Here is a 24,464-nt window from a genome sequence, read left to right as displayed (position 1 = left end):
AGCAACATTACACACTGCATAAAATGTAATTTTAAAGACATTTTAATAGGTACTCTTGAATATATTATATGTAAATAAATAATATTTGTAATTTAACATTTAAATGTTTCTACATTGCTTCAATTTGTCAAAGTAATTTAAAGGGGTGCTGCAACGATGTTTCATGCATTCTGACTTCTTTACAATGTTAAACGTGCAGCCTTATGCTTAACATGGTCAACTTGTCAAAAAACGAGTTGGGCGTAGTATCTCTGTGCTCAATACACTCCCCCGGCGATTGTACAAGTTTCTAAAAGTTTTTTTCGAACATAAAACTGTTTTGTTACAATTTTCTAAGTCCCTCATTGGACAATTCTCCCGGAAAAGCACACGACACGCGGCAGCATGGAGAGAAGGTGTCACGGTTCGGACCGTGAAGTAGAATCCAAGTGCAGGCAGACACAAGTACAGGGTTAAACAGGGTATTTATTAATACAAAACAAGACAACAAGGCAAAACAAAAACCCACGAGGGGGAAAACTAGACAGGATAATTAATAAACTGAAACAAGGACACGGACTCACTAGATTAACAAACACTTTGAACTAAACTAAACTTACAAGACACAAGGTAATATGAACAAGGAACATCAATTTCTAGGAACAGGGACAAGTATGACTCGTAAAACAAGATTCCTGAAACACGGTACAATCCACGAGCAAAGAACAACAGACAAGAGGATGTTTTAAAGGGTAACAAAAACAGGATGATTAACAAGAGGCAGGTGTGGGTAATGAAACACTAATGGGAAGGCTAACGAGACAAAAGGGCGGGAAACACCGACGAGACACAGGGAGAGAGAGAGAGGATCTCTAAAGTCCAACCTCTTTCTCCACAAAGAACCTTAGACTATGTCATGGCTCCGCCCACGGACCAAGAATAAACAAGACAAGATGGCGGAACCATGACAGAGTATGCGCAGACTTCACTTTCACTTTTGTGCAGGAGAGATAGACAGTATATGTTTGCAAAGTTCATGTTTTTGTTTGTTCACTGCATTTGGGTGATGAATGTTATATAAATGGTGGAAATAACGCTGGATTTGGAGATCATTTGAAACTGAAAGCCATTCCAGCGCTAAAAGATGCCGGACATGAACCGCATGCGGTTTTTGAAACTGATGTCTGTGTTTTGTTGATAATGTGCTTTATTTCAGCCTACCCCTCCCCCCTGCTAACGCTGTATGGGTTTCGGAAGGGATTGTACAGCTGTATCTATCTTTTATAAATGTGATCAAACTAAAAACTCTTTGAAGATACAAAGTATGCAATACTACTCAATAGGCACTCAAGATTAATATGAGATTGTCAGGAACCCTGTGTGTTTGGGTTGATTTAAGCAATCTATGGAAACTCACTACTGGTCAACATTTATAATAGTAAGTTAAAAAGACTTGTTGTACAATAAGATTGTACTTTTAAGGCATCACATTTTTTTAATTCATAAAACGTCTTGGGGGGGGGGTTTCCTCCGGGTACTCCGGTTTCCTCCCCTGGTCCAAAGACATGCATGGTAGGTTGATTGGCATCTCTGGAAAAATTGTCCGTAGGGTGTGAGTGCGTGAGTGAATGAGTGAGTGTGTGTGCCCTGCGATGGGTTGGCACTCCATCCAGGGTGTATCCTGCCTTGATGCCCGATGACTCCTGAGATAGGCACAGGCTCCCCGTGACCCGAGGTAGTTCGGATAAAGCAGTAGAAAATGGATGGATGGAAAACGTCTTGGGCAATACCATTGTTATGGATGTGACATGTTATGTTATGTATGTGACGTATAAACTCACAGAGAACTATAGGTTACTAATATGTTGAACCATCTGTTTATATATTACTAAATAGAGTGTAGACATCAGAATCATATTACACTATGCATGAGTTTTCTATTGATAAAAAAATAAAATAAACATAAGTTATGGATGTGACAAAACAGGAAACCATTTTTGAGAGACAACATACTTTGCAAGATTTCTGTGAATTAAAATGCTCAAACCAGAAGTGATAATGCAAAGCAAATGAAAGAGTTCATAGAACTTAAAGTTCTAATGTAATATAATATCAAATATACTTTATATATTCATGTGCCCATTTATGTGGAACATGGACCGCTATGGATGTGACAAAAGAGCAGCTTAACTTGCCGCTTAAAGGGGTCATATGGTGCGTATATGTGTTTTTCCGTGTCTTTGGTGTGTTATATGATGCCAATGCATGTATTAGAAAAATTGCAAAAATGTAAGTGTCGGAACAAATGATGCATTTTATCTAAAAGCAAATGCTCACCCAAACCTGCCTGAAACACCCCGTGTCACCACACTTCAACAAATCTATGTCAGTTCATGGTATGATTTGACTTAGACCTCCCAAATGTATACGCAAGTAAGGTGGGTCTACCTGTCAGTACAATTTCTTTGGAACCTGATGTTCCAAATATGATAAGAGGCGTTAGATTTCCGTCACATGCTTGCAGTATTCGACCAATCATTACCAATGGGTAACTGGCAAAGATGTGATTAAAACATGCATGGTATGTGGAAAATCCAGCGTTTTTGAACCTTAAATCGTGTATACACATTGAATTAGATCTAAAACAAACGATAATATTCGTTTTAGCCATGTCATAGGACCCCTTTAACTTACTGTGAAAAATGAGTACTTTAAGAGAGACTTCACATGGATTTTTAAACCACCACATCTTGACATCTGTGCTATCAGTATTGATAAAACCTATATCTTTTTAAATGCAAGCTTGACATGTGCATGGAATAGCCCTCTTGTTTACTTCCTGGTTGCAGTTAGCTTTTGAACCCAAATTTTCATGGTGGTCCCCTGTCTTAAACTGTTGTAGTTCTCACTCGATATTTAAATAAGCTTTCGTGTAGCTCAGTGGTATGAGCATTGTGTAAACAATGCAAGGTTGTTGGTTCGATCCCAGGGGATTGCACATACCTATATATAAATGTTCAGGATAAAGCAATGTAAGCGGCTTTGGATAAAAGCGTCTACCAAATGTAAATACGTTTTTTTGCTCTCATCCCAAGCAGCCCAGTGACTGGGGTTGTGGGTTTCTTCACTGGGGTATTGGGATGAGCATGTGTAAAGGAGGGCCAGTGCCGGTCTCCCCTCTGGAGTACCCGAAGGCTCGAGACTCATCCTTCACCTGCAGCCGTAGCTTTCATTAGATGATAGCAGGCATTTGCACAACCCCAGTCTCGCCTGTTGGAGCTCTGCCAGTTCATCTCCGCTGCAGCTTCAAAAGGTTCCTTTTTGCTCTTTAAAGAGCCTTTCTTCTTTCCTTTCTCTCTCTATTTTAAGCTGTTCTTTACTCCCTTTGTCTCGTCCCCCCGCTCTCCCTGTGCTTCAATCTTGTGTCTCATCCCTTTTATCACTGTCTCGTTTCATTTCATTCTCCTTTCTTCCTCCAGCGTGCGTGAGTCTCTGTCCTTTTCTCCTTTCTCTTTTTCCCTTTCCCACTTCCTCTGCATCTCGATCACCCCCGCCTCTGATGGTGTCTCCTGCTCTATGAATGCGGAAGACAAAGAGGAGTAAGTTCACAGTAGAGACTTGCGTCATTTGGATGGTGACAAACATGATTACGTAGGTGCGAGAAGCCGAAGTTCTGCATCTGTGCGGTTGTGGGTAAGCTGTTTGTGTTTATGTAAGTAGATGCACAGTTCAGTCCCCACCCCCTGCATCTCTCCCACAGTGGGAGATCCCGAGAGCGGGAAGGCAGTTTAAATGAAATCCGTGAGCTGGGCAGTGCTTGTCTGCAGCAGTAACAGCAGCAGTCCTCCTCTGCTCGCAGAAGCTAGCAACCCCTGCAGCAAGCATGTGGAACCGGGCGAGTTATTCCGAGCACATCCCTCAAACCGGGCAGGCTTACTACAGTTTGCCGCACAGGTATATAAAGTGTTTGTGCTTTGCATCTCCAGAAACACAGCTATGCTTTATCTGCTACAGATTTAAACCCTGTATGCGGAGTTATGCTGTTATGTATGCATATATTGACTTGATTTGAAAGCTGGTGCCTTTGCTGTGATTTGGACACATTGGAAATATCAGGATATGGTTCTTGTTGATATTGTGCACTGTGAAATGATTCACTTCTAATGTTGACTTCTAATGTGGTTTCCTTGCAGCCTGTGATCATTTATAGGTAGTAGAGCTGTGTGTTATCTGCTTGTAACTGCTTTGATCACTTCAAATGTGAAGGTGATTCATTCAAGGATCACTCAAGGAATGAGTTGTGTGTTTTCAACAGATTATTGACTTGTGCTGGCTTTATAACAAGAAGACAGTTATAACAAGAAGACACTTAACTTAAGATGTATTTCTGTAAAATACAAAAGAAGATATTTTGAGAAATTCCTCAAAGTGGTATTGTGTCCATACAATGGAAGTCAATGGGAGCCGGTGTTGTCAGGTTGCCAGCATATTTTGTTTTGTTCTGCAGAAGAAAGAAAGTCATACAGGTTTGAAATAACAGAAGGGTGGGTAAAAGTGTTTTTTGGGGTTAATTCCATAATCCCCCACTTTAATGTGTATATTATAGTCCAATTAATTAGAATACAAATTCAGTGTCCTGGTACACTTTTTTAAACTGATTTTACATGAAACGATTTACACAATTTATTTTACATTTTAAAGCTGTGAATTCAATGAAATATACTGTTTAAATAAACGTTAAAAAAAGTAAATCTGAGTATCTGAAATATTTCTATACAAATTTATCTAAAACATTAAGTCTATTTCATATATATATATATATATATGTATTTAGAGAAATTAACTGTTTAAAAATGTCCCACTAAAAACACAGTGTAACAGTTTTTAAATATTTTAATGAGTTAATATGGTTGTTTTTATTTACGGATCCGATGGAATAATTTTTAAGAAAAAGAGTGTAAGTTTTCAGAGTGTAAGTTTTCATTTAACCTTGCCGCTGTGGCAGAGAAATAATCAAGATATCATCTGTTGGTTTTCTTTCCTGGGGGTGCAGAAAGCTTTCCAGTTTCAAACTGAGATTGTGCTTCTTGTTTGGCAGCTTCTCAAACACATATTATTAAGCTACCTGTATTGTCCATTCTTCAGTTATCGACTCTCATCTTTAACGTGATCTGTCATCATATGATCTGCTTCTTGTTATGATGAAGATTGCAGAAAGGGCCTTTAATGTTACAGAGGGGATCATGGGAAAATAGACTCCATCTATTTAACACACCTCCCTATGGCTGCCCTTCCTGTTACCTTCTCATTGGAACCCCGGTGACAGCTCTGCCAACTCCATGTCAACTTCCAACCACAAGTACCAGCCGTCATCTCATATAGCCACAGGATTTTTTCTATTTTGGGAGTACTTCAGTCAATCAGTTCATGGGTTCTTTTGTATGAGACAGAAAATCTATGCTGGGGAGAAACTTGGATCAATGTGTTTGTTGCAACATGATCTGGAATGTCAAGATATAAACTGAATTTTGAAGTGCAGAGGTGATGGGAGGGATTTGTTTTGAACTGCTATTTTTATGTTATTGACTATTATATATAAATTGTTATGGCTTTATGCAGTGCAAATACCAAATGTACTACTAAATAATTTGAAATAAATCTTATTCTACATGAGCCCCACTTTGAAGAAAACATTTAACGTTTTAAAACATTGGCTGTGAATAGAACTACAGTGTGCTATTACAATGAATGATGATGTTGTTGTCCACTATTGTTGATGTGGACGCTAATATAGTTATCAATGGAGTTATCGCTTTTGGTGTGAATGGGTGCGGATGTCACGCTGGCTTACCTGTGTAGTTATCCTGTCCGCCTGCATTTCAGCACTGTGTCGTGACTGCTATTTGCTCTCCTAAATAATGAAGCGCAGGTTGAGTGAACAGTGTTTGTTAAAAGGCTTCCACTGGGATGAATAACATGTCTTTTCCACTGCAGTCTGAGCTGAGGACAGAAGAAGAGGTGTGGGGGAGATCTCAGTGATCTGGGTGGACACGTTCCTTGGATTAGCTGATCACAACACATTCGAGAGAGAGAAAGAGAGAGAAAGAGTAATGGTGGGGAGGATTGTGTCTTTCTATTTGCTGATGCTGTTATAAATGTTTGTGTGCATTCTTGTATTCTGTCCCAGTGGGCATAATCTGGATATAGAATTAAAATAGGCAGAAATTAATACACTATGTCAAAAGGTGTCATATATAATATTTAATTACAGACCTAAAGAAACATATATGTCAAAATGTATTGTTTAAAAATAGAAAAAATCAAGGTGTGCATTGTTCATCAACACAGCTGTCGTTGATATACAACCAGTATTTTTTGACATGGTTGGTAAATATTTTGGTCTCCACAAAAAACAGCTTATAAGCTAAATAATGTTTATTTGAATATGTAAAAATGCGGAAGGGTTTGTGTGAGGGTTAAGTTTAGGAGTAGGATGTGGGGATACAATTTACAGTTTGTACAGTATAAAATCTTTGTCTAAAGAAGGTCCTCATAAAACATGGAATCCCAACATGTGTATGTGTGTGTAATGTATGCTTCTTCACCACAAATATAAAGGTGTTCTGATATTCACAAATGTACAGTGGTGAACATTTGTCCGATATCCGTGATCAGAGAATGTTAAACTACTTACGGTAACAAGGTTTCTTGTAAAATATTAGACTTTTAATCAGAATCTGTTCAGCGCAAACATTTCAGCCACTGACCTCTCAACAGTGTCCCTGTCCTAATCTGATCTGTGCAGTTTTTAGTCTGAGCCGATAATACAGTCTGGGTCGTGCACATATCTATGCACTTGAAAACCAGTAGTAGTTCTTTAATTGGTGTATATAGGTCTCAGTGTGTTGTGTCTAAGTGACAACATTGACTGTGAGGTGACATATAGAGTAAGATCAAATGACAAGCTTTAAAGGATATTTCAACGTTTTTTAAAGGGATAGTTCACTCAAAAATTAACCTTTTGTCATCATTTACTTACCCTCTTGTTATTTCAAACCGGTATGACTTATATGATATAGATATTTTAAAGGATATTGGTCCCCGAACAATGCTAGCACCCATTTACTTCTATTGTATAGACACAAAACCAATGCAAGTGAATGGGTGCCAGTTAACAACATTCTTTAAAAAAATCTTCTTGCCCGGAACTAAAAATTATGAACAGAACCGGCGACAAAGGGCAGCCCTGCCGGAGTCCAACATGCACCGGGAACAAGTCTGACTTACTGCCGTCAATGCGAACCAAGCTCCTGCTCCGGACGTACAGGGACCGGATAGCCCTTAGCAAAGGGTCCCGAATCCCGTACGCCCAGAGCACCCTCCACAAGATGCCGCGAGGGACACAGTAGAATGCCTTCTCCAAATCCACAAAACACATGTGGATTGGTTGGGCAAACTCCCATGAACCCTCCAGCACCCTGGAGAGGGTATAGAGCTGGTCCAGTGTTCCACGACCGGGACGAAAACCACACTGTTCCTCCTGAATCCAAGGTTCTACCATCGGCCAGATTCTCCTCTTCAGTACCCTGGCATAGACTTTCCCGGGGAGGCTGAGAAGTGTGATCCCTGATAGTTGGAGCACACCCTCCGGTCCCCATTCTTAAAAAGAGGGACCACCACCCCGGTCTGCCAGTCCAATGGCACTGTCCCCGACGGCCACGCGGTGCTGCAGAGGCGTGTCAGCCAAGACAGCCCCACAGCATCCAGAGACTTGAGGTACTCAGGGCGGATCTCATCCACCCCCAGAGCCCTGCCACCGAGGAGTTTCTTGACTACCTCGGTGACTTCAGCCCGGGTGATGGACGAGTCCGCCTCCAAGCCCTCAGATTCGAGGATCTCCTCCTCAATCTTCTTTTGTCTTCAAGTCATACAGATCTGAAATGACAGGAGGGTGAGTAAATCATAACAGATTTTTATTTTTGGCCAAACTATTACTTTAAAGCCAGTGATAACTTTAAAGGCAGTTTTTCACTTTTATTTCAAATCATATTCCATCTCTCTCTCTTTTCACTATATTTTCTGCAAATGTTATGAAAAAGTCAGTGTTTATTTATAATACATGTATTTATATTTATATGTATCCTGTATATATTATAACATTCTGACAATATTACAATACCCAATAGTGCCATTTATTAACCTTTACAGATGAAGGGTGCTCATTTAATCTTTGGTGATAATCATGAGAGAGAGAAGTTTATATGACTCTTATCCTGACCAGGGAAATAGTACCTGGAGGGCGTATTAATTTAAATAGAATGCATGTCTGTTGTGAAGCTCACCTGTGACCCTACACAGCAGGAGACTCAGAAGACTCCTGCACTTTATGTAGGTCCAGTGAACCCTGTAGTCAGGCTTCATACCTACACACATCCACACTCAAATGCGTTTTTTATTTGGATGGTGAATTCCATGGTGTCACCAGCTACTCTGGCCTGAGGACAAAATGATGGTCCTAGAGTCATAATTGTTTTATTTAGCATTATCACCTTGGCTAATAGACTGAAAAGTTAATTCCAGACCCGGTCTGCCCTGCTCAATATGTATTGATATTTCCATATGCTGAGTGGAAGCTTTCTAAAAATAAATAAGAATCCAGATTCCATTACTGTAAAATGGCTCTGTATAGTTACAATGATTACTAATTCTGCAAGAATGTTTTGATTTTGTAAGATTCCAGTACTGCAGTTGACTATAGTGTGTTATTCGCAGTCAATTGGTTTTGTAATTGAGTTGTTGGTGCCAGTTCCATTTAAACCCATAATTGTTTATTGTGCATGTCAGAGAGCATGTGTCTGGGGCTTTGGAGTGAGCTTAAGTTTTATATGTAATAGATTTTGTTGGATTTAGTACAGTAGACACTGAAAAAACATTATGATTATTTTATAGATTCTTATAGAAGGTGAAATTGCTGTCGTGACTTGTCCTTTTTTGTCAGAATTATGTTTATTTTTCCTTATTAAAATATAGTTACTGTAGAGGTTTGTGATGAAATATTTTTTTCTATACAACAGCTGTGTGTGTGGCATCCTGTGAAGATGTGAATGTTAGTTTCCCTTTTTTCTAGAAAATTGGAATTTGCATTTAAAAAACGTTGTCTTCCTTCACAAAGGCGATTCTGTCTAATAACATCAGTATCGTGTCTAATGGAGATTGACAAATAGCACAGTAAAAGAACAAAGGACTGTGGTTAGATCACAGTAACACATTAAACCATTTTATCGTGAGTTTATAGAAAGAGAAAACCCGGCTTATTTCTTCACACAAGATAATTGGCAGTTTAAAGCATCATTGCTACTACTGTGAAGTGTAATAGTGTGTTTAGTTAATAGGAAGTAGTAACTAGTGTTGGAAGCCAGTCAGTTTAGAGGTCAGTTTAAATGTCTTTTCAAAGAAAACACCCCTATCAGTTGTGTTACTAGGGTTACTTTATCGTTTCAAAAGGCATGGTTTAAACTTTAAAGCTGGCTCTGTTGCTCATATTCCTCCTGCCGTAAATCTATTTTATTGTAACTGGAATCCTTACATTGTGACAAGTGTGCTTACATTTGGAATAGGACCATCAGTGATAAATGCAGCAAAGTGTTCGGTTGAACTGAAGCCAGGGCCTGCCAAAACCTCAGCTTCCGAGTGTCCTGAGAATAGCACAGAACTGTACATTTCTAATCTGAGGAGATGAGCCTAAAATTTGCTTGTCAGAATTTAGCGAAGTACTGGTGAGCTCAGCTTACCCTCCAGTACACCAGTTCGTACTATGGCTCGGTGATGTACCATAATACTACCATATATTATGTACAGTACCATGCAAATACTGCACAAATAAGGGCTGTTCAAATTATAACGATAACTTAAAAAAATAAAGGAGAATAGCTAATATCGTCACAACTATAACGATAAAAATACAGAGAACAATATGGTTGGGATGACTTTCGGAACAATTTTTTTCCAGCTTGTGGTCATATTTTGGAGAAAAGATGTTCGGGAATGAGGACGAAAGCATCAAAAGCAGGTCATCTAGATTCATTTTAGTTACTAGGAACACTGCAACTCACCGGATAGAAAATAAACATAACATTATCGTTATGGTCCGCTGGTGTAGATGCAAATAGTTATTAATGTGAACGGCTCTATATATATATTTACATATGTCATATAGTTGTTTGGTTTATATTACACTATCATTGTAATGCATGATAGCTTCACTATATAATTTTATCACAGTCGTCCTATTGCTGAACGTTTGGTGTCAGGTTGAACCTTGAAAAGTCTGTGCATCTTAAGTTTGACTTTTATTAACTTTCATCATCAAGATGATCTAAGTCAAGAGCATCTGTGATGAGATGAAGTGTGAGGAGAAGGCACATCATTAACATTCTCTGTCTGCTGTCTGGAAAGGCAGTTGACAGTTATTATAAGAGTGACCTGAGTGGAATGTGTATTTCCTGTATGACTGTGCATTCCTGTCGACGCTGCTGCAGATATGCTCAGGGCCGCTCTGATGTTGACTGTGTGGAGGACATTACAATATGTTTATGCGCCAACGGTAACAGCAAAACTTTGCTCAATAGAACATTGCTGACACTGTGTGGTCTGATTTCTGGATCATTTTCGCTCCAGCAGTAAGAAACGGAACTGGAATATTTATAATATTTACAGAAATGCTGGGTCACGGGCGGGTGATGCTGGTTTAAATTGTCTTTAGCTGGGGTAAAGAGATGAGCTGGGGGGAACATTTTAATATTCATCAGCTTGGTTCATGAATATTTATTAGATCGTAATGTTCACCCAGTAATAGTGGACACTGAGCATAGAAGATTATGACTTGCTGCTTGTTTGTTTGTTGACTCGATGGAGGTTTCTGTTCGGTCAGATTTCATGTTTTATTCATTTTATTAGTGTAGTGTAAATGTGTGTCATAGTTGCTCATTTACGGTATGTGATGGCTTCATTCACTTTGTCTGGATTTGGAGAGCCAAGCTGGGTCCTTTCAATTGGATATTATTTTTAAGTATTTTTAAGGAAAGAAGTGCATCGTATTTTCATTTTTCTTTTTGGTGCTACATTTTAGCAAGAAGGCAAAATAAAGTTTTGTTTTTATAAATTGATCTCATTTCTTTTGCTTACCTGGCTTTCAAGGAAACATATCTTTGGCTAACCCCCTAACATACTGTGCTCTAATGAAAAAGACACAGGGGGCCTCAAAGCCTTAAATGGGTCCTATTTATAAAGAAAATGCACTTTAGGGGTTCAAATTTCAATAGAATTAGATTTTTTTTAAAGCAGTATCTGTAAACATATAGCTACTCAAGCATTATAATCAGTGTTAATGTTTTTCATTTTGCACCTTGACAGCCTTATTTGGATTGTGGTGATGATGTGGTCCCTGGGGCTGTCTTAAGACTACAGACCACACGCCTCATGATTACTGCGACAAATGTGCAGCACAATCACTCTGTCTTTATTGGTTAGCTACTTGATCACTGAATACCACAATCGCTCAATTCCAAACCTGCAAAAAGCCAACAATCCAGATAGAGTGAAATGTGAATTATTCTGAGAATTCAATTGTCCAAAATGAGTTGTGAGCCTCTAAGTGGTGCAGCTATGTTTGAGGAATGAGAAGACAAGTTTGTCCTTGTATTGACACCGTCGTGTCTGTTTCTTTTCTCTTTGCTTTGATTGCGGCATAACGCTGGCCAGACACAAAATGTATACAGATTTGGTACAACTTGAGAGTGAGTAAATGAAGACAGAATTTTTCATTTTTGAGGAACGGTTCCTTTTATTTATTGAGTATTCACATCATGAAACAGGAAACAAGCTGTTTGCAACAGCTCATGATTTATTGAAGAATCACCTCTATAATGGCATATCATTATAATTCACTATAATGATGATTATAAGCAATGTCTTTCACAGTGCATGGCATGGCTTAAAGGTTAAAGAATGCAAACATTAGGCTGGTGAGAGTACTTTTGTGTTTAAACAGTGGTACAGTTAGTATACACTCTTCTGCTGCAGTCTCAGGGCACGTCACTGCTATGCAGCTGCAGATGCTGAGGCTCTAAATGTAGACCTGGCATCTGTTGTTTCATGTGTGGTTGATGCTAAAATTGATGTCTTGTGACTTAATTTCTCTTTTATATGTCTTTTCAGCCTGACTGACAATTGTTCCACTGAAAGCCACTCATGTCCAGAGTGCATTCTGTCTCTGTGTATTGGGCATGTCTTCTGTCATTAGTTCCTATCTGGCCATATGTGTCAGCAAAGCTACAAAAGCTACATGATGTTGTTGCTAATGTCACCCTGCTGCTATAGGACGTGATCAGCCAGCTAAACTGCATCAGCGTTGCAGGAGTGCAGATGAGGGTAGAACAAATAGAGTGAGTTCAAAGTGTACGGGAAACGAACACAGGCAAGATGCACTCAGGAGATGCTCTTTCCAGGCTGTTGTTGAGGGTCAAATGTTCTCCACAGAGCACTGTTACAGATAAAATTACACGTTCTGCATATAGCTGTATATATCATATATTAGATATCATCTAATAAGTTAGTATCATTACATAAGTTATTTGGGCTGAAGATATAAAAACACAGAATATTTGGAATAGCAAATATTGTTGGAAATAATGAATAATATGGCATATTTCATATTTCATATGTCTCACGAGTAAAGCAAAACATAACTCGGTAACACTTTAGTATAGGGATCAATTCTCACTTTTAACTAGTTGCTTATTAGATGCTTATTTTTAGCATATTGGCTGTTTATTAGTACTTATAAAGCACATATTCAACATGACCATATTCTACTTCCCCAATCCTACCTTATACCTAAACCTAACAACTATCTTACTAAATATTAATAAGAAACAAATGTATTAATTACTGAGGCAAAAGTCATAATTATTGGTTTATCAATACCGAGAATTGGACCTTTAAAAAAAGTGTGACCCATAACTCTATTAGAACGGTGACAGCAAAAGACACAGTCGTGGAAAGGGACAAGGGAATAGATGATGAATTAGTCCACTAAAATAATGCATAATCTGTATAATAGGAATTATTTTAGATATCCGATACTAAAACAATATCCCTCATTTGCATGGTGTGCAAAAAGACAATCGCAACAAGGGATGCTGGACCATCAATGAATATTTACATGTGTTCATTTCATAAAAAGTGGCAAGCTAACAATAGCATATTTTGCTGTGATTTTGCACTGAATATTAGACATTAAATAGACATTTCTATTTAATATTGAGGCAGACATTTTTTTTCTTCTACTCTTCAACTCAACTCAACTCAACTCAACTCAACTTTATTTATATAGCGCTTTTTACAATTTTCATTGTTACAAAGCAGCTGTACATGAGACACATTTAATACAAGTATGAATTCTAAAGCAGCCCCCCCGGCCAGGCAGATAGTGCAAAACAATATGCAAACGGTGGTGAGGAACCCAAAACTCCCATCGAGAAAAAAAACCTCAGGGGAACCCAGGCCCAACCAGGGGATTCCAGTTCCCTCTGGCAAAAGCTGCTGCCTCTGCACAAGCTCAACAGTGCTTGCACAACAAGGCTTAGTAAAAATATAAAAATTAAGGATTAAAGATTATCATTAACAATCTAATAGCATTTGAAATGTTGTAGGAAAAACAAAGTTGTCGCGTCCTTTATCCAGCTCCATCCTCTTAGCACTTGTCAGGTCACCGCTTCCCATTCTCAGCTCTGCCATCAGGTCTGGGCATGAACTGCATCCTGCGGTAACCTTGGAACAAAGAGACAAGACTGGCTGAGAGTAGAGTACTGTTCTGCACTCTTTGATGCAACAAGTACATCATTTGTTGTTGGATGTGTTCCTGGTTCCGGTTGATCTAAATAATGCAGCCTAAATCCTCTGAGGATTAACATTATGGAGGTGTAGTGTATGCAAGATTAAAAAGATGAGTCTTTAGTCTAGATTTAAACTGACAGAGTGTGTCTGCCTCCCGGACCGTGCAGGGAAGAATATTCCAAAGTTTAGGCGCTAGATAAGAAAAGGATCTACCACCTGCACTTGATTTTGAAATTCTAGGTATTACCAACTGACAGGACCCCTTAGAGCGTAATGTACGTGGAGGTCTGTAATACAATAGAAGTTCATTCAAATACTGCGGCGCTAGACCATGTAGGGCTTTATAGGTAATAAGCAAGATCTTAAAGTTAATGCGATGCTTTATAGGTAACAAGTGCAAGGTTGACAGAACCGGGGTTATATGCTCATACTTTTTTGTACTTGTAAGAACTCGAGCTGCCGCGTTTTGAACCAGTTGCAGTTTTTGTAATAGGCCCGCAGGGCAACCACCTAGAAGTGCATTACAGTAATCTAGTCTTGATGTCATGAATGCATGAATTAATTTCTCTGCATCTGAAAGTGACAGCATATGACGTAATTTAGATATATTCTTAAGATGGAAAAATGCAATTTTACAGGTGTTTGCGACATGGCTTTCAAATGAGAGAGTACAGTCGAATACAACGCCAAGATTCTTAGCTGATGACGAGGATTTTATGGAGCATCCGTCAATCGTTAAGCAGTATTCTTGGTTGTTACGCATAGCAGTTTACGGTCCAGTAAGTAACACTTCTGTTTTGTCCGAGTTTAGTAGTAAAAAATTGTTTCTCATCCACATTTTTAAGTCAACTATGCAATCCTTTATTCGATGAAACTGCTGGGTTTCATGAGGCATCGAGGAAATATAAAGTTGAGTATCATCAGCATAACAGTGAAAGCTAATTCCGTGTCGCTTTATTATATCTCCTAGAGGTAGCATGTATAATGCGAAGAGCAGCGGTCCCAAGACTGAGCCCTGTGGTACACCGTACTGGACTTGTGATTTGCGGGACACCTCATTGTTTATTGCTACAAATTGAAAACGGTCGGATAAATAAGACTTAAACCATTTCAATGCTATTCCGTTAATGCCAACGTAATTTTCGAGTCTATGTAGAAGTATGCTGTGGTCAATGGTGTCAAATGCAGCACTGAGGTCTAGCAGCACCAATAACGAAATACAGCCACGGTCAGACGCTAAAAGCAGATCATTTGTAACTCTGATCAAAGCAGTCTCTGTACTGTGACATGCTCGAAATCCAGACTGGAATTCATCATTAATGTCATTCCTTTGGAGGAAGGAGCATAATTGAGTTGAAACTACTTTTTCCAGAACTTTAGATATAAAAGGTAAATTCGATATAGGCCTGTAATTCCCTAGTTCTTTAGGGTCGAGTTTGGGTTTTTTTAAAAGAGGCCTTATAACAGCCACCTTAAATGCTTTAGGCACATGTCCTAATGTCAGAGATGAGTTAATAATACTAAGAAGAGGATCTATAATTTCTGGGAGCATTTCTTTCAGTAGTTTTGTAGGTATAGGGTCTAGCATGCATGTTGATGATTTAGATGATCAAATGATTTTAGACAGTTCATCGTGATCTACTGTAGAAAATAATTGCAATTTCTCCTTATGGGTGCTGTAGTTAGTTTGTTCAGCGGATTTCACTACAGGTTGCATTGTTATAATTTTTTCTCTTATATCTTGGATTTTACTCGTGAAGAAGTTCATAAATTCATCACTGTTATGCTGATAATCAGAATCTGACGTCGATGACAACTTATTTTTTGTTAATTTAGCCACGGTGTTAAATAAGAACCTAGGGTTGTGATGGTTTTCCTCTATTAGTGTTGAAAAGTAGGCGGATCTAGACGTTTTTATTGCATTCCTGTAATTTCGAGTACTATCCTTCCATGCTATACGAAATACCTCTAAATTCGTTTTCTTAAAGTTGCGCTCCATTTTACGGGATGCTTTTTTTAGAGTCTGAGTGTGTTCATTATACCACGGTGTTGGGCTGCTATTTTTAATTTTCTTTAAACGCAGAGGAGCAACTATCTCTAATATTTCCGAGAAAGTAGAGTTAAAATTTTCAATAGTAGTGTCAAAATCGTCAACGTTATTACTCATGCTAGATATTTTAGACAATTCAGGCAGATTATCGAGAAACGCATCTTTGGTAGTTGAAGTGATCGTTCTACCATATTTGTAACAAGGAGTTTGATTTGCAGCCGTAGGCCATTGAAGCAAACATAATATCAGATAATGATCCGAAATATCTTCACTCTGCTGAACGATTTTAACATCGTCCACATTTATACCATAAGAAAGTATTAAATCTAAAGTATGATTACGAAGGTGAGTGGGTCCTGACACATGTTGACTAACGCCCATGGAGTGTCTTTGAAAGCCAGTCCCAAGGCATCTTCACTAAAAGAAAACTTATTAAGATATACTGTATATCCTATTATTAGTGGTGGGCATAGATTATTTTTTTTAATCTAGATTAATCTAGATTAATTCCAAGATTAATATAGATTAATCTAGATTAAAATGGCTCATTTGAATTCTGCCGAAGGCATTCAGAATGTGTGCTACCCAAATAATGACTAAAAGTAAGTCTTTGAGAACGGGTGTCTAAAGCCAGGTGGCGCATTAGACCAGGGGCTCATCTCCTGTTTCCAAAATGCATCACAAACTGCTTGAGAAAGCTGTTCTACTATGATAATTGGTGATGAAAATTAAATTATGTTCAATAAGATGAACTTGTGACTCCTGAGATAGGCGCAGGCTCCCCGTGACCCGAGGTAGTTCGGATAAGCGGTAGAAAATGGATGGATGGAAAATGAACTTGGGTTTACTTCCGCATTAGCTAAGGGATTCTTTGCGTTTAGGTGGTACTTGAGACTGGAAGAGCTCCTACAGTACATTTACATTTAGTCATTTAGCAGACGCTTTTATCCAAAGCGACTTACAAAGAGTGAGGGAGCAACAAGTAATATGTCATACAGGAGCCATAATACATTAGATCTCAATACAAAGTTACTGATTTTAACTAAAGCTAGACCACTACCTGTTCAGAGAAAGTTTTTTTTTTTAAACCAATTCCGCATTGCACAAGGTGCAAACAACCTTAGTCTTGTCGATGTTTCCATTGGGAAGCTTCTTAAAAATTAATATTCCCTGAAGCAAACCCGGCGGCTTCAAAGGTGCATCCATGTTAGCACGACACGTTTGATGCGGTAATTTCACAGTAACGTTATGTTGTGTTCAGACCAAACGCGAATGGCGTGTCAAGCGCGAGTGATTTATGTGTTAATGCAAAGAGCCAATAGACCTACTTGCTGCGCGAATCGCGCGAATGAAGCCCTGGTTATGAGATGATGAGGCGGCTTCTGCTTCCGCTTCCGCGAATGACGCGAATCACGCGAGTTGAAAAATCTCGTTCTCGCTCCGTACAGTGCAGTTAAGCTGGTATACATCCGCGCTAAAATATCAAGGTGAAAGTCATCATAGCTTGCGTAGTATAGACCCAGCTCCCAACCCAACTTTGAGAATAGATTAACGGCGACATTTTTTTTAACGCGCGATAATAGTCTCACTGCGTTAACGCCGTTAACGGCCCACCACTACTTATTATATATATATCGATTATTATTCAAATTTGGAAATAACAAGATATAAAATCGAACCCGCCTCAAAACTGTGTTGCTAGCCTTTTGCTCTCCTAACATAGCTCATGAGCTATGTGAAGGTGTGGGTGTGTTTCGCTAATTGTTTTGATTTATTTTACATAACCTGCCATTGATCCTCACATTCCTTATTGTTCCAAAAACTTTTTCCCTTAAACACAAATTGCTGTCGCTATTGATCTTCTGGGTGCCTTTGAAATACATTTAATTGTGACTGTCTAGGTGGCCATAAAACAGCAATTTCTTTGATAAATTGGCTGATATAGTCTTTATAAATATTTATTAGCAGGCTAATTTTGTGCCAGTGAAGTGATAGAAGTGCTGACTATGCTTTTTCCCCATGAGCATTTTTCCCTCAGGCCATCATGAAGATTCCAATATATAGACAAAGGGGATGTGCATTCTGCAGTGTTGATCAGTAGTTTTTTAATATAGGCTTTTTTGCCAACTAATGACATGGCGTTTGATAGGCTTGTTAATATTGGGCCATAAAAACAACGGAAGTGCTGACAACACTAAGCTCTAACTCGTAAAAAGGAATGCAAACTTTCAAGGCCAGAGGTGGAGCTTCTTAAACATTATTTTGTTGTCAGACTTAAAGAGTTATCTGAGTTTCTCCTCAGATTGTACTAGAACTCCCCTTTAAGAGTGAATTATATGGATAGTTTACCCACAAAGGAAAATTCATATTTAATCACCATTGTGTCATTCCAAACCTGTATGACTTTCTTTCTTCTGCAAAACACCAAGGAAGATATTTTGAAGAATGTTGGTAAGCAAACAACAGTGGCCTCCATTTAATTCATTTTTTATAGACTATACATAAAAGCAACAGAGACATTTCTCAAAATATTTTATTTTGTGCCCCACTGAAGAAAGTGTCATATACAGGTTTGGAATTAGGGTGAATATGTAAAGATTTTTGGGGGGTGAATTATCCCTTTGAATCTAAGCAGATGTTGTCTGTTAATGAGCAAAGCACTGAATCACATTTCCAGTTTAATTGGTTTTGTCTGAATTTAACTAGATTTCATCAAAGATGTGTCGGTTGGGTTTATTTTCATGGTTATTAGATGTGTGATATTTCATGGGTAATGGAAGAGTGGGTGTCTTGTTTTACTCTCTGTTTGTGTTGACCTAGTTATTTACGTAATTATGTTTTGGCTAGCATTTGTTGCCTTTTAAAGGGTCTCTTTGCATTCAGTGCTTGTGTTGTCATTAGGTTTGTCACAGTTGCTCTGCTAAGTGGACTGTTCACTGAAACTGTGAGCAACCAGGCGGACCGACAACTGCATGTGTATGTAAGTCTAACTTTAGCTGCCATTGGTTGTTTCCAGATCTCTTTCAGAGTCATTTCACTCTGTCCTAATTAACTTTCTGCTGGGGTGCTTTTCAGTGTTCAGTGCAATGTGATAAACAGGGTGAACTCTCTAAATGTTCTTTTAAGTGTCTCCAGTTTCAAAGTTTAAGCCTGCTTTCCCCCCCTCTGAAAGACTTGTTTGGGCCTGTGTCTGTCTTTTGTGCCATGTGTTCTCATATTGAAAAACTTTGTAAGGTTCCAGAGGTTGCCAGTGTGGACCAAACTTAACTTCCGGGAGACCTCCAAAATCAATAAATGTAGAGTAGTTTTAGTTCAGTTTAATACAATTTATTAGGGATGCACCGATATGATTTTTTGGGCAGATACCAATTTTAACAAACAGCTATTGATCGATTGCGATACCGATATGGGTCAATTGTATACAGTACTATACAATACTAGCGAGTTTTTCTGCATTCAATTTATTTTACTGAACATAAATTTGGATCCATTTAACATTTTAAGAGATGCACAACTGTAAATGTGCCTAAATGTTAATATAAGTTAAGATAAAAATACAATAAGAAAACATAACAATCTTCAATGGTTATTTTTGCTATCCAATATTTATTTTATTAAAAACCATTAAAATGGATCATTACTTTAATATAGTCTCTGCTGTTGCTATTTACAGTAATTATTTTGCTCAGAGAAAAAAATAGGATATTCAGACATCAAACTCATTGCCTCTGTGCAGTTAATAAATACACCAGTGACCTATGAAATCCGTTTGATTTTTATCCTAAATTCCGTTTGATTTTTTCCCAAATTCCATTTTTTTCGCGTTTATTTTTCTGGATTCTGTTTTCTTTTTTTTTTTTGGTGTACAACTATGTTAATATGAACGAGTATCTTACATCTTATGTTTTTTTCTCATGCTGTTTTAAGTTTACTTACATTTAATTACTAGTTTTGTAAATTTTTAGGAGCAGGTTTGTTATGAGGTCAATGGGACTTTTATTTTGATGACGGACTCAATTCAAAGTTTGACAGCAGCTTCACTCAAATGGTAAAATGTGCCTGATGTAAACTCTTTTAAAGGAGCGCTGAATCAGTTTATTCCAGATTCCACCAGATGCTAAAAAGTCCTCTACAGTAAGTTACACAAAACCACACCACTCATTCACACGTAGAACAAGCAGATTGCATATTTAAACAGCAGCTGAATAACTATTAGCTCTTTAGCGGTTCTCTCTGGCGTGTTTGCTACTTTCCATCTGTGTTTTCCGCTTCACGGAAATCAAAGGGCCATAATAAACCATCGCTATCAGCCCATTTCAGTGTTTATTTAATTGGTGTTAAATGATTCCAATATCGGCCGAGTAACATCGGTGGCCGATACATCGACGCATCCCTACAATGAATATACAAAAATTATTAATATTAATTTTTTAATAGTTATTATATTCTAACCAAACACAGTTAAAGGTACAGTTTGTTGAAATCGCCGCTAGAGGACGCACGATCAAACCGACAACAATCTCGTCGCTTGATGACGCTACGCAGAAGCATGGAATGATGGGATATGTTGTCTTCAACTCCACCGCTGATGGTACTGCTGATACATCAATAAGACTGGAACGAGAAATCATGTTGGCGGAAGAGTTAAAGTAGTAAAGTTTTATAAATGTTGCGTCATTTTATTTCATTATAATGAATTAGACCTGAGTAATGTAGATTTAAAACTAAATTGTTAATCATAGATGTTACTGTAATTGTACAATTCGATGGTGTGTTAAGCACTACGGAGTTTTAAGTCTTCAAATCAATCATAGTAAAAGTTATTTTGAACGTACCCGCATCATTTGCAATAATGCTAGATGGTCCGACGGTACACACTACTTCCGCATCTGTCTACGACAGTGTCACGCGGTTGCTACGTCATTAAAGTCGGTAACAAAGGGTAACACGGATATGACGCCAATGACAGGGGACTAAATAGCCCCAGTCCACTGTTTAGAATGGTGAGTTTCTCAGGATTTAAATGCAGTTGGAAACATTAAAGATGTTGTAAGAACTCATTGGCTTAGTGGCAGGTGCGACTGGCCCATAATGGGCGATTGAGCACCGACCTCCTTCACCCACACGAAAAAAAATAATAAAAAATAATTTCTAAGTTTTAATCATAGACTGTACAAAGGTCTCAATATTATTGTCCAATCAGCAGACTGAATATCACTCCCCAACCAGTAGCCCCACCCCTTGGGACGATTTCAGTGAGATTGAAAATCGCCCCAGTTGCTCTCATAGATTCACATGTTGAGATTCTTTTTTTTTTCAAAATTTGGACCCTACAATGCATTTCTATGGGCTCAGGGAGAGCTCTCGTAAACGTGATTTGGTCATATGCACTGATGTGTGCTTTGTAGACACGCACAGCACGTGAAAGCATAGTGAGACAGCAAGATCGACATGGCTAGCAACAGCAACTCCATTATTACACTGAGGGAATTACCGTTCAAAGGTAATTGATGAGTGAGTGTGTTATTAAATGGTGAGTTGTGTTATATTGTAATATCCAAATAGCCAGAGAAATTTGTCAGAAGCTGCCACTGCCTAGTGGTTTTTGGATATTTTACTGCAAGATTCTTAAAACTGTACCTTTAACTTCAGGCCAACGAGTGCGCTTGATGAAACCATCTACAGGCAATAATGAGTTGGTCTGTGTAGAGGTGGAGGTGTATGCTGCCATAGTCAGGAAAACAGCAATCCTTGTTGTGTTTAGCTAAAAATATTTTAAAATGTATTTCTTGAGATAAAAAAATTGTGGCATGATTTGAGATAATATAGACTTTATTAAGTTAAAGAATGATTTCACTTATTTTTTCCTTTAAAAGCATAATACTTTTTAGAATAAATGTATGCTTGAAATAAGAAACAAACAAGCAAACTATTTGCCAATGAGATAAGATAAATGTTGCTAAATATAGATTTATTCTTTAAGGGAATGTTTGGTTCAGTCAAAAAAGTAAGTTCTTTAACATTTGAGATAAAATAAGTTATCTTCAGAAAGTTTAAGCTGCTTTTTTACACAGTGTAAATAAATGATGACCACAGATGTCCTTGGTCCCAATTCACTTTCATTGTATGGAAAAGCTCAGCCTAAAGCCCATTGCACATTGAGTCCGAAATTTGCGCACATTAAAACATAAATACAACCTCACGTTGTGTCAATCCACACTGCCTTCGATATTTTCGTCGGTCATAAAAACATTCGGACCTGGTTCGATTTTCTGCGTTTTACGCTTCCGTCAAGCATTTTGAGTGACCTTTTTTAACAATTTAGAACAAATCATTGTGATCGGTTTTCCCACGTGATGTCCCTAACCTACGAAAAAGTGTATTGTAGTCCCAAGGTTCATTGTAGTATTTAAAAGTGATTTCTGTTAAAGAAAATATCTTCCTTTTCTGTGAATTTTGAGCGTTGCAACTTGGCAGATGTTGTTTATACTCAAACAGGTACTGTATACTACTTGATTACTAAATAAAAAAAAGTGAAATTCCATTAGACATTCCCATTAAACAATGTAATTTGTGTTAAACAAAAAAAGTAATTTAGTAAAATAAGTAATTAGTGGGTTTGGTAAGCCATAAGGATGATTAACAACTAGAGAAATTGCAGCCGGTCCTTCAAGTAAAAACCACTCAATAGGTCGTTTGTGCACGTAGTTTGGTTTGATAAATGTTTATGGATTCAAATATATTTTAAGAGCACCTAACCCAAATCCCACCGCTTACCCTAAACCTAACTACTTTTCAACCATTAAACAAACACAAACAACAAGTAAAAGTACATTCAAATGTATTTGTTCTATAAAAAAGCATAACCATATTGACGTATTACATTTAGTCATTTAGCAGACGCTTTTATCCAAAGCGACTTACAAATGAGGTAAACAATGGAAGCAATTGGAACAACATAAGGATAACAAAAAGCATTAAAAAAAGTAAACCACAGTATACAAAGCTACCTTTTTTTTGATTAAAGAGTAGTGAAGAGATAGAAGTCAGAACTGATGGAAGTGATATGTTTTCAGCCGAATCATAAAGATGGCTACAGAATCTGCTGATCTTGTAGCACCGGGCAGATCATTCAGCATATGTGGAACCGATCCAGAGAAGGCATGTGAGAGAGATTTTTTTAACCTTTTTGGGTTGGCAACTCAAACAAGTTGCGTCGCAAACCTTCTGAACTGAAGCAACATCCGCTGTTCTGTGTAATAAACTGATATTGTGTTTGTGCGCATAGCCTAACTCTTAAACACTTCTATGAAACGTCCTTTGAAGTCCTGCTTGCAAATGCCTCCTGGTCAATCAGCTTGTTTTATTATCCAACACGTTCCAATATAAAAAGGCAAAACTAATGCTTATGTTATTAGTGTTAATTAATATAACCGGTCTGATGCCATTCGGTCCGAAATCATTTCCCTCACCATAGTAGGAAACAATTAAAAATCTCTAAAAAAGATTGATATTTGCACATGCACTAGCAGACCTCCGTTACACTTCGATCGATCCGCATGTTTTTAACTATTAAGTGAAGGCTATATAAGTTAAGTTGATGCCATTGTTACTGTTTGTTGCTAACAGTTTCTGAATACACGTGCACTGAGAGGGGCACCGACCAATCACAACAGCCTGAGAAGCGGAGGCTCGCTGATATGGGATGTGGGGACATCTTCACACACTCTAAGCGGGGAACCAATCACGACAGACCTGGTCAGCTTTACCAATCAGAGCGTTTCGAAAGGAGGGACTTTATATAGACCGGAAGAAATCCAGTCGTTTTGTGAGAAGAGGGACTGCGGTGAACAATAGACTTAAAATATGTGAAATATAAAGCATTTTTTTAGTGAGAAACATGAACATCCATTGTTAATCACCCGTAAAACATAATCAAAGCCTCAAAAACAGCAAAAGACTGGGTCCTTTAAATAATATTTTTGCCTTGAGAAATTATGTAGAGAAAAGTTTGATTTATAATATTGGATAAACATCCTCATAGTCCCTCAATAGATACTTGTCTTTTACTGTGAGTAATTGGACCTATCCAGAATGTTGTAAAGTAGCTTTTTGGATACATTAAAAACCTTGAAAGTCATTCAATGAAACTGGATGGAAAATAAATTACTATTGGACAATTTTCTTTTTGAAAAATTACACTATTACTGTCTTCCACTGTGCTTTTCCATTTAGAATTGATCTTTTCTTCCTTGGTTTTATCTTGAAAGATAATTGTGTAATGTTCGTAAAGTCATACATTAAAGTATAGTGTGCAATTATATTTCAGCAGGCAAATTCATGGTTAAATAGAAGTTGCAGATAGTGGATTTCAGTGCTAAAACATGAATTGCTGATAACCAGTTCATACCTTTTTCCTACTTCAATTTTAATTTGGTTCTTTCATCGACACTCACCACCTTATGCTGGTATCATAGTCTAAAGGTATGACAAACCTCTTTTTTTATAAAAATAATGGCTATTTGTTTGTATAAAAAAA

The 24,464-nt window shown here is 37.9% G+C and overlaps 1 protein-coding gene across 10 annotated transcripts in view; it reads left to right on the top strand.

The window, feature by feature from the left end:
- Nucleotides 1–24,464, top strand: part of plekha7b (pleckstrin homology domain containing, family A member 7b) — a 106,956-nt gene that overhangs the window by 21,366 nt on the left and 61,126 nt on the right. Inside the window, exon 1 of one of the 10 annotated variants that reach the window (XM_056733739.1) lies at nucleotides 3,724–3,933. The exons of the other annotated variants lie outside the window; for them this stretch is intronic. Within the exon in view, the coding sequence (XP_056589717.1) occupies nucleotides 3,863–3,933 (71 nt within the window). The 5' untranslated portion in view covers nucleotides 3,724–3,862. Of the gene's footprint in view, nucleotides 1–3,723; nucleotides 3,934–24,464 lie in introns of those variants that run through there. 10 annotated transcript variants of the gene reach the window in all.

The sequence above is a fragment of the Triplophysa dalaica genome, chromosome 1 (assembly GCF_015846415.1).
Source record: "Triplophysa dalaica isolate WHDGS20190420 chromosome 1, ASM1584641v1, whole genome shotgun sequence".
In the NCBI taxonomy this organism is placed as follows: Eukaryota; Metazoa; Chordata; class Actinopteri; order Cypriniformes; family Nemacheilidae; genus Triplophysa; species Triplophysa dalaica.
The sequence above is the reverse complement of the archived record's forward strand: the minus strand, read 5'-3'. Positions and strand labels throughout refer to the sequence as shown.